The 11,925-nt window shown below is 39.4% G+C and overlaps 1 protein-coding gene across 1 annotated transcript in view; it reads left to right on the forward strand.

Moving 5' to 3' along the window:
• itgb1a (integrin, beta 1a) overlaps positions 1-11,925 on the forward strand; it is a 40,033-nt gene that overhangs the window by 25,804 nt on the left and 2,304 nt on the right. The window contains 12 exon segments of the mRNA XM_036582817.1: positions 1,780-2,009; positions 2,011-2,019; positions 2,613-2,768; positions 2,910-3,005; positions 3,562-3,651; positions 3,789-3,929; positions 4,452-4,654; positions 6,167-6,405; positions 7,669-7,891; positions 8,052-8,278; positions 8,835-9,001; positions 11,791-11,868. Of these exon segments, the coding sequence (XP_036438710.1) occupies positions 1,780-2,009; positions 2,011-2,019; positions 2,613-2,768; positions 2,910-3,005; positions 3,562-3,651; positions 3,789-3,929; positions 4,452-4,654; positions 6,167-6,405; positions 7,669-7,891; positions 8,052-8,278; positions 8,835-9,001; positions 11,791-11,868 (1,859 nt within the window).

Here is an 11,925-nt window from a genome sequence, read left to right on the forward strand (position 1 = left end):
CGGATCATGACAAACACTCACCAAACAGTGGAACATTTCACAAATCTGTCGGGGACAGTAGGGAGAAAGTTTCTGGTTAGCTGTTTCTACCAGCTGGAAAAGCACGGCTGCAATTTTTGTAATAGTCATAATTTAAGGAAGAAAACATTATTTTAGCTGTCTGGTGACGAGTGCTAGGCTATCTGGCTACAAGTGCTAAACTGTTTAGTTTCTCAACAACGTCAGCTTAATATGAACAGCAAAAATTATCTGGCTTGGTAGGTAAGTGATGGATCACACTGCCTAACTGCCATCACTCCTACCACATCCATGTCACTCTGACACACTGTGTAAAAGTTTTAACTGCAGTGTGATTTTCTCACACTAGACAAACAACGTCTTCCTTTCAGGTCAGTTTAAACTTTTTTTGTCTTGTTTGATCTAGAGTAACATCAATTCGCCATGTTGTGCGAGTGACAGAGCGCTGCTTCAAGTTAGCTAGCTGCTAAAACCAGATAGCCTGGGAACCTAGTGTTCTCTCACTCTCCAATGCCCCACACAGCGTCCTCAGTTTACTTTCGTTTAAATCAGGGCTGTAACTTGCATGAATGCACTTCTTTCTTTCACTTTCTTTGCTTGGGAATGCACTAATACTAAAATATGACTGTTTGGCGCTGTAACAGTGCTGTAGTTGTGAGGAGCAGACATGATTTATTGCAGCTAAAGCTTGGTAGGATGTTAAAATAGAAGTGAGTTCGCTGTAGGCCAATACAGTTACGCCACTTATCTCGTTATTTACACTTGGTCACAGGAGGACAGATCACTCCACATTTCAGACGTTGCTAAAGTACATTTGGCGACTCATTTTACTTCTCGCCCCTTCCCTCTCTAATCATGTCCAAAAACTTGTGGTGACGGCAGAGTAGTGTCACTTTCCTTGCAGTAGAAAATGCCACCGGGGCTGTCACTAGAACGCAGAAGTGTGAGAATGCTCGATTACATCGAACATTTATCGAACATTTCTTATATTTATATTGAGAAAAGTTATATCGCGATAATTATTGTTATCATTTTATCGCCCAGCCCTATAGGTTAGGCACAATATTGTCTGTTGTCAGATGTTCTGATCCTAACCCTACCCTAACCCTATGCAGTAATCAGCATAGATTTTTTTTAATCGCAACTGCAAGCAAAACTATTACACTGTGCATATTTAACCTGATGCATATAGATATAAATATACAGCAGAGGCTAATGCTCCATATAGAGCGACATTCTTTTTAAGACTGGGCAATTTTTTTAACTCCAACAACAACTCCAGAAAAGTTGGGTTGCTGTGCAAAATGTAGATAAAAACAGAACGCAGTCATTTAAGATGGACAGGTTGTCTCTCGCATACAGAGATTTTTCCAGATTCTCTGAGTCATTTAATGACATTATGTACTGTAGATGATGTTCTACCAAGTTCTTTACTATTTTACTTTGAAAAATATTATTATTGAATTGTTGCAGTATTTGCCTGCGCAGTCTACCACAGAGTGGTGAACCCCTCCACATTTTACATCTGAAAGACTTATTTTCAATTAAATATAGAGTTTAAATAATTTGCACATCATTGCATTTTGTTTTTATTTACATTTTCCACAGCATCCCAGCCTTTTTTGGAAACAGTGATAATATCTAAACATGTGATGTTGTGCAAGCAATTTTAGTAATTTAAAGATTTTGCTGCGTTTGTATGTGCCAGACGTTTACCATTTAAAGCTCTAGAATTCATCCATATGTTTATTTGTATGTCAGGTTTTGGTTCCTTTGTGGAGAAGACAGTCATGCCCTATATCAGCACTACTCCTGCTAAGCTGTTGAACCCCTGCACTGGAGACCAGAACTGCACCAGCCCCTTCAGCTACAAGAACGTCCTAAAACTCACCAGCAACGGGCAGCGGTTCAACACACTGGTGGGTCAGCAGCAGATCTCTGGCAACCTGGACTCTCCAGAGGGGGGGTTTGATGCCATCATGCAAGTGGCTCGTCTGTGGGGTGAGTGAGGAGAGCTCAACTCTTAACATAGAATTTGAGAGTTATTAGCGTCATTTTGGGATTACAAGAATTACATTAACATTGATGATGATTTCCAGCTGATTAACAAGTGTGTACAAAAAACAATAACTTTTCAACAAATTCAAATCATAAAATCTCTCTGTCTACTTACACATATGTGGTATCACTTGAAAGTTCACAGTCCTTTGTGAGGCACGTTCCTCTGTGAAGAACTTTGAGCTGCATTAAATGTACAAATAAAACTTACTATTATCTGACAGGATTTCTCAGCTTATTTCGTTGAGCAAGTTAGTTCCTAAAGAAATAAGTTTAAAGCACAATTAGGAAAATTCTTGTTCTGTTTTTCATGCAATTATACAAAGTATTAGGAAAAACAGTGAAAAGTGATGGGGAGTTTTCTCAAAGAGGAGAATTTATTTGGTCTCTCTGTAAGAATTTGTTGAATAGAAAGGTTGTGTAGTTGTTTTGGTAGCAGTCAAAGTTTATGTTCTTTGGCTGTGTGTCTCACTTACTTCCTTCCTCCCTCTCCTCTCTCTCTCTCCCTCTCTATCTCTCTCTCTGTGCTTTTTCAGGAACATATTGGCTGGAGAAACGTCACTCGATTGCTGGTGTTTTCTACGGATGCTGGTTTCCACTTTGCTGGAGATGGAAAACTGGGTGGAATTGTGCTTCCTAATGATGGAAAATGCCACCTGGAGAACGACATGTACACCATGAGCCACCATTATGTATGTACAGTGTACATTTTTTAACACAAATTCTTTACAGTTTGAATTTATCACCTATTTTTAGCATATAATTTTAAAAGCTCAAATGAATACTTGTTTACTCAACACATGGGCTTGTTTTCTTTCTTTTGCGTTCGACAGGACTACCCCTCCATTGCCCATCTGGTGCAAAAACTGAGTGACAATAACATCCAGACCATCTTTGCTGTTACAGAGGAATTTCAGCCTGTTTATAAAGTAGGTTTCCTCAAAGAATTATGTACTTTTTTGTCTGTGTTAAACATTTCTTTCATGTTAGTCTATGGAGTTTGCTTTTTCTCTAAGTTGAAATCTTTTCCTTCATCAAGTTGGGAAAATCTCCGCCTTTTGAAGTCTATAAAAATATGCCCTTGGCCTGTAGCCTGTGTTCTCAGTTTGAGCAGAACATAATCAGAGCTCTGCAGCATACTCTTCTCCCCTCTCTCTTAGTGGAATTTAACAAATCTCTAATAATAACCACTGTGATATTGTGCTTATCACGTATTTGAATCTCAAGGCAGAATGGAATTCTCATTGAGGTCATCTCTCTGAATTTGGAAAGCTGTAACACTGAAAATAGTTTCTAGCTCCAGACTTGGCCTTCTTCACACTCCAAAATCACCGTTTAGAATTCCTAGCTGGAACATAAATGGGTCTGTTATAAAACAAACCCGATTTCAGTCTGTTCTAGTCTGCGGTGTTTTATATTTGTCTCTACTCTGTGGCTCACACCCAAACACATTTTTCTGTTTTTTTTTTTTTCCATCTTCCACAGGAATTGAAAAATCTCATTCCAAAATCTGCAGTGGGAACACTGTCTGCGAACTCCAGCAACGTGATCAATCTTATCATTGATGCCTACAATGTGAGCACATCCACTTTCATTACAGTTCTGAATTATTCTTTAATTATTCACATTTAAAGCACTCATTAAAACTTAAAACTAACTCTCTCTCTTTCTTCCCCTTTCATTCTTTCTCTCAATCTTTATCTTTATTTTAGTCTCTATCCTCAGAGGTCATTTTGGAAAACAGTAAGCTGCCTGAAGGAGTGACCATCACCTACCAGTCCCACTGTAAAAATGGAGTCGTCAGTGTTGGAGAGGACGGACGTAAATGCTCCAACATTTCCATAGGAGATGAGGTAAGACTCTGATGATGCTTTCAGAAATGATCAAATCAGTTTTTCAGAATCTGCATTTTACTGTTCTACTTTAGTTCCCTTATTTGGAGTGCAAAACAGATAAATCTGATAATTCTGGTTCTGAAGTCTGATTGGTTGAGCTATATTCAAAGCCACTTCAAAATATAAACACACGTGTGCACAGATTTGTTAAATTCTGTATTAATGCACCAATTAATGCTCCTGTCCACTTCTCGCTCTTTGCCTAACAACATCCCCTGACTGTGCTAAAATGACTAAGATATGACATCAAGGTTCATTGCTTTACTACACTGACAGTGTAGATTGTGGGTTGGGAGCTGTGATGGTAATGTAATTTACAAATGTGTAATGTTTATTGCAGAAATGTGAAGATACTTTTGTTCATTTATGTGAATTGTTTTTCCTTGTTATTGAGCCTAAATGATTGACACACTTACCTAAAAGCTAAAGACTAAAACCTGCTAATTGTTCTCACTGCATTTCCATCTTTTCTGGCACCAGGTCTACTTCAGCATAAACATCACTGCTCAGGGCTGCCCCAAACAAGGCAAGACTGAAACTTTAAAGATCAGACCGCTGGGCTTCACTGAGGAAGTGGAGATCAGACTGAGTTTCATCTGTGACTGTGAGTGCCAGAAGGAAGGCATTATCAGGAAGGACCTCTGCCATAATGGCAACGGCACGTTCGAGTGTGGAGCCTGCAGGTAACCTTCAGCTAACGTTCAGTCTTTCACTTTATTACGTGTTATTACTGTCATATCAGAACCTCATCAGAGAAAATTCTTGTTACCTTAGATTAACACTAACAGTTTATGCATAAAAGTTTGTAGACAATCCAACATTTTCATCTGAAATCAAGGGTATTAATAGGGTGTTTGTGCCCCCTTTGCTGCAGTAACAGCCTCTACTCTCCTGTGAAGGCTATACACTAGATGTTGGAACGTTACTGTGAGGATTTGATTGCATCCAGCCACAGGAGCATTAGTGAGGTCAGGTACTGATGTTAGATTACTTCTGGATCACAAAGGTAGTTCACATCTCTGAGGTATCGAACAGAGCTTCATCATCAAGAGGACACAGTTCTACTGCTCTATAGCCCAATTCTGGGGGGCTTTATACGCCTCTAGCTGACACGACATTAGGCATGGTAATCTTTGGCTCATGTCCTGAACGGCTGTATCAGCAGTGGGTTTAGCTTAAAGTAGCTGAATTCACTAATAGGCCCTTTTCACGTTTCCGTGTTTTTCTGCTTGAAGTGCTCGCTGAAGGGTGTGGCTGCTTCTGCTAAAACAACAACAATAACAATGGCAGCAGAGTACAGCTTACAGCTTACCCAAGTGTTTGAGCTCAAAGCAAAAACAACCTTACCTCAGTTTCTATGGTTCCCCAGCTGACGATGAGCAGAAGACATATGATTTGTGCATTTAGGAGGGATAGAAGAATGTAATTGTCATAAGGAGAGGAAGTAACGTTGTGTCAGCATTTAAATGCTACTAACATTACACCGAAGGCAGTATGTGCTTTAAAGTTGGTGCTGTTCCCAGCCGCTTTCAGTGGAACAGTTTTCATGTCCCCCATCAAAAACTGTCGGCATTTAACAGAGCAAGTGCCCGGCGGGGAGTAGATGGTTGTGGAAAACATCTACAGTAGTGCTACGGACAGTGACGATGCTGCACGCCCCCCACCGGCATGTGTGTGTGTGTGTGTTTTTCTAAATATTTTCTTGTTAGTAAGCTGTTTCAAGCTCTCCAGCTAACAAGGATAACCTAGCTTTTTGTGTCATGTTTATCACTCTGTAGACGTTAGCTGATGAAGGAATTCTTCCACTAAGAATTTATATCCTTTATTCAGTTTTGACTCCAACATTGTTGTGTGTTGGTTTTCTTTAACAATTCTGGACACATCCTTGAACTGCAGCCTTAACAACTAGGACAAAGGAGGTTTTCAGTTCAGTTCAATAGAACTTTAGTTATCCCTGAAGGGTAGTTGATGGCAGACAGGCAGATACTGTTTTGCTATGATTACGGCAATATGCTGCTAAATGTGTGTTAATACAGGCATATGTACCAGCCTGTAGAGTATGCTTTTTAACCATTAAATAATAATTTTAAAAAAGAAACTTTAGTATTTCTATCATTATTATACCATTTTAAATACAGTAGCCTGTTAGTATTTGCACAGTTGGAGGTTGTATTCTCCTCTTTTCTTCCTCTCAGGTGCAACAAGGGCCGTATTGGCCGAGAGTGTGAGTGTAGGAAGGACGAGGTGTCTAGTGAGGACCTGGATAGGAACTGCCGCAAAGACAACGGCACAGACCTCTGCAGCAACAATGGAGAGTGTGTGTGCGGAAAGTGCGAGTGTAAGAAGAGGGACAACCCTGAGGAGTACTACAGCGGCAAATACTGCGAGTGTGACAACTTCAACTGCGACCGCTCCAACAACAAGCTCTGTGGAGGTACTACACATTCTCTGCCATCTGACTGGGGCTGTGTTGCTGCTCAAGCAGTGATTTAAGTTACAATCCAGTTACAGACTTTTATACATTACACAAAACCATAACTGTAAAATACTGGATAGCTCATGCTAAATAACTGATTTTTGATGACTGAAATATTGGGCTGAATTGAAATGGACTCTCCCATTACCAAGAAACACAGATAGTAGGCCTGTGTCTGAGTCCTCTGATTCGGGTAACTGTGTGGAAAATAACAGTGGTAAACAGTTAAACTGGATTGGGGGTGATATATATATATTTTTTTGCTTTACCATTTCGTCCTGTAATTTAAACTGAAGTGAATAATGAACAAGAGCTGAGATGTTTTTACTCGTGTCTTTCTTGAGGCTAAAGCTGTTTTTCAGTCTGAACCTGACACCATGGGGTAATAATGTCCTAAAATGAACAGCGTAAAAGTTTATTGACTGTTGGGAGAATCTATTCAGAGTGAGTCACTGACCACTGTACACTATAAGATGAGAACAGGAGGCAAAAAATCGGAGTGTGTGCCCCTCGCACACAGTTCAGTTTCTCCCAACTTCATCCTTGGACAGCCCCAGAGTGTACAAGACTCTGAGAATCTGAGCTAAAGTCGGGGTAAAATCGTCTAGTGTAACCCCAGCTTTGGGAAGAAGACCGATTAAAAGAATCACAGGTTCCACTTTATATTAAGTGTCTTTACATCTACGTGCAGCCTGTATGAGTTTAGCCCACTGATTCATGTTGAAGTGGCTGATGGCTGTTACTACAGACAGTCTGTAGGAGAAATATTAGAGCAGATGTGAGGAGGAATGCTTCAAAAAAGGCTGTATTCCTGGCTGACAGGAAGCACATGTATCACTGCAGCCTTCTAAAAGACCCAAACATCAGAAAGGAGTGGCTGAAGTTTATTTGTTCCAACTTCCCTGAGGATTTCAGTCTGGGCTTAACAGTTTCTTCTTTACATCAGTCTGGACTCCTTTTTGAAAGAGGCAAAATACAGGGCAGTCAGTCAGAGCTGAGGCCATTTACATATGTCAGTCTAAAAAGCCCTACAAAAAAAACTATTATAAGAGATAAACAGAGGTTGATAAATGGCAATGGAAAAAATGAACTATGATGGTTTTGGTATATAAAACCATTCACACATTGCTGACTTTGTGGAAAGAAACAAAGAAAACAATATCCAGGAGCAGCATATTATCACTGTACCTCATCTCCTTCACTGTTTCTCTCTTTGTCCAGGCCACGGCCGCTGTGAATGCAGAGTGTGCATTTGTGATGCCAACTACACAGGAAGCGCGTGTGACTGCTCTCTAGACACCTCCACCTGTCTGGCCTCCAACAATCAGATCTGTAATGGCAGAGGCCTTTGTGAGTGCGGTACCTGCAGGTGCACCGACCCCAAATTCCAAGGACCCACCTGTGAGATCTGCCCCACCTGCCCTGGGGTCTGCACTGAACACAAGTATGCATGCAGGACCATTTAGTTAAACATGAAGAAGAATGTTTAACTATTTTAAGAATATTTATGCTGCTGACCATAGACTCTCCACTCATACAGCACATAACACCATGTGAGTTCATTTCAGCCATGTGGGTAACATGCAGTTTGTCCTCTCTCACAGGGCATGCGTTCAGTGCCGGGCTTTTGGTACAGGAGAGAAGAAGGACACTTGTGAGCAAGACTGCAACTACTTCACTCTGGTCAAGGTGAAAGACAGGGACAAGCTGCCCCAGCCAGTGCAGGCCTTCCCTCTCATGCACTGCAAGGAGAGAGATGCCAACGACTGCTGGTTCTACTACACGTACGCCGTCAACAACTACACAGAGGTCCATGTCGTGGAGACTTTAGGTAAATCCAGAAAGAAAAAGACTGATATACACTACTATACATTATAGTCACTTCTCATTTTAAAGAACTGGAAAATAGATTATATTTTTAGATTTTGTTCAATATTTTTTCAACTTTTTTTTAGAACAACAGGTTAATAAATGATGAATAATATACTGTGTGCATGCATGTATGTATATATGTATATATATATGTATGTACGTATATATTTATTGTTACTGTTTATTTGCTGAATTTAACATACAAAACAGTGGCCCGTCTAAAAGTTATGGCACACATTATATTTTATGTTTTATTTTTCTCCAGTATGTCTAGACTAGGCACACAAATGGCATATTTCAGTTCCCTGTAGACGACGCTTATTTTCACTTAGATAATCAACAAAACGTCATTTGACAGGAGGTGTTTAAACATTTGCATACGACTGTCCAGTCTTGGTAATTTAGTCACCAAATAAGACAAACAGGCATGTCCAATGGGATACAAACATGAAAGAAAAACAGAGAATTGCAGGAGGTAATAAACAGATATATTCCCATACTTCTGTATTTCCCAGAATGCCCGGCTGGTCCTGACATCATCCCCATTGTGGCGGGAGTGGTTGCTGGAATCGTGCTGATTGGTCTGGCCCTGCTGTTAATCTGGAAGCTGCTCATGATCATTCATGACCGCCGCGAGTTTGCTAAGTTCGAGAAAGAGAAAATGAATGCCAAATGGGACACGGTAAGAAAATTCTTCGGCTATAAGTTTTCACACAAGATTTACAGAATGGAGTTGGTGTTTTTTGAGTTAGGTCATAAGGCTTGATACAGAGAGTATTACAGCCAGGATGAAGACTAGATTCTTCTAGAGACAGAATTGGGCACTGTTGCTACAGCCAAAAGCAGACTAAGACTGTGACAGAAGCCCTTTTGTTCCTCCATCATGATCTTTAAACCCATCCAGATGTCACTTGGTTCATTGAAATGTTATTCACAGGCATACTATTCAAGCAAGTGGGTGTAAGGATTAGATGAAGGATTCTAGCAGCTGTAGAGCTGCAGAGAGAGAGAGACATTTTAGATTTGAGGCTTTCTCCTAGGTGTGGTCTGTTTAGGCTGGTCTGGCAGGCTGGGTGCCTCAGTGCTGCCCTCTGTGGTTCAGAAATGAAAGGTTGCATGGTCCCACATTAAAGACATATCAGCTCCCACGCTCGAGCCATGAAAAACTAAGCAATCACAAAATAAATCAAAAGCCAGAATTTCATGCTTTTATTTTATCATTGGATTAACCAGACCAAGTTATGATGCTTATAAGTTATGGCTGTTTTCATAAGCAGTAACTTTTGAGCTTTAATCTCGAATACAGACCTCTTCTTTCAGCATATAGGATCCTCATATGAGGCTGAGTGATTCAGGCTGGGCATTGAAGCTTTATAGCCCTCTCATTAACGTCCTGATGTCAGCTACAGATAACCCACACTATCAGTGTCTGTGATTAAAAACATCTTCAAAGTCTCTGTGCAGCTTGTGATGAATGTTGGGGCGAGTGCTCTGGGTTCCATCGTGTTTCAAACCTGATATGACCTTATTGGAACCATTAGGGACATTGTACATTGTGTTTGTACCACATATCATTAGGACTGTCACTACTGATTATATAAGTGATTTAGTCTGTCAATTATTTTGATTCAGTCTAAACAGAAGCCAAACAATAAAAATGGACTAAACAGTAACAAACCACGCATAGCCTATAAAAGATCAAAATATTTACTTGTAGCAAGTTAAACAAGGATAATAACATAATAAATAATATAATAATAATAAAAATGTGTGGGAAAATGCATATTAGTAGGTGTGTCTATTAGGCTCTGTTTCTTACAGTAACAAAGAGCAGTAGGAGAATTTGAAGCATGTATTTTCATGCAAACTGCTAACCAATCATTTCTGATTTATTGAAAAGATTAAGTTTCAATAATTAGAGTTTAACTGAATTTAATCATGCAATCATGACAACCCTATATATCATTTTATGCAGAGAAAAAAGGTCTGCAGTCTTGTGAAGAACAGTGTCTGTATTGAAGAGGAATATCACTTATTCAAAATGAAATGGTTGTTAAGATGTAAACAAAGTCATTCAGAGTGGTTTGATGTGAAATGATCAGTTTCAGAGAAATTAGCAGAGTCAGAATTGTTCACAGTGGTGGTGATGGAAACCAGTCATATGAAGCATTTAATGCCTCTAAAAGATACTGTTGTATGCAAAAGTTTGTGCACCACTGCTTAAGTTACATTTTGTTGATTTTCTAAGTGAAAATAAGTTAAAACATTTTCTACAGTGAACACACTTCTGCACGTTTTAATGCACACTTACTGTTTATTTGCTGAATTTAACATATTGGAAAACATACAATGCCATATTTAAGTTCCCTGTAGAGGTTGTCTGAAATGTATGAAAATGAAAACGCTGAGTCTGACTGACATGCTTTGTGAAACACAGCCCCTACAAACAGCTTTTTCAAGAGAAACTGAGCTACAGCAGCTTTGTTGAATTGTTGTCACTGTGCACTGAAACTAAAACCAGGGACTGATGTACTGAGTAAGATTATATGTCTATTATATGTCTTTCTAAAGCCATATAAAATCAGCATATTAATGTTTATACCTCACAGCTCTATACAGGTAAACAGAGTAAGAGTAAAGGCATATAGAGAGTTTGGTAGGAAATAGTTTTTTTGCCTCTGTTTTGCTAGCCTGTGTCCACCCATATTGGGGAAGTGGTTGTGTTTGTGTTTGACTGTGTTTAAAAACAGGCTAAAATCACTTGGAATTTGCCATGGCAGAATGTTTAAAGTGACCAACAATTTTGTGTCCAACTTCCATTGCATCAGCAACACCTATCTGCGTGAGCAGAGTCTTGTTCACTGTCAGAGTCATTTATTCATTAGTGCGGCAGTGTACACACGGCTTATGTAACGTGGTATTATTTGGTGTTGGATGGTATATTTTATAAGTATGAGTAAAAAAGCACAGTATAGGCCCGATACCAGTATCAATATAGATGCATCCCTAGTTTTGAGATAAAGTTTTGATCTGATTTTTTTGTGGCAGAAAGGTACATGCAGGGCACTGTAAGGCAAAATAGCACCCAAATAAAATAATTAGTTATAGATTTAATACACAGAAGACTTGCATATGTTCAATATTTATCTCAGATAATAAATAAAATGGCTATATTTGCATTGTAGACATTGCAACCCCTGGTTCCTGACTTGCTAAGTCTCCCTGCAGTGCACCATTTCACATCACACCACACTGAATAACAACCACTGGATTATGCAGAAATTGAGAATTCCCCCTTTTATGATAAATTCCAAACATTCAGTAGCCTTTTTCTTTTTTTCTGTTAATCTTTCTTTCTCTATCTCTTTTTGTCATTTTCCTTTCTTTGTATTATGTTTCATGTTTCCATCACTTCCTCTTTCAACTTTCCTTCAGCTTCTTTCTGTGCCTGTTTTTTTTTCCCCTTCTTAGCAAGAGAATCCAATTTACAAGAGTCCTATTAATAAGTTCCAGAATCCAAACTATGGACGTAAAACTGCTGCTCTTTAAGTGTGTATTCTTTTCCACTCGCCTCTGCATGGTCTTTATGCCCTGTGTGAGGATCTG

The sequence above is a fragment of the Colossoma macropomum genome, unplaced genomic scaffold (assembly GCF_904425465.1).
Source record: "Colossoma macropomum unplaced genomic scaffold, Colossoma_macropomum, whole genome shotgun sequence".
NCBI lineage: Eukaryota > Metazoa > Chordata > Actinopteri > Characiformes > Serrasalmidae > Colossoma > Colossoma macropomum.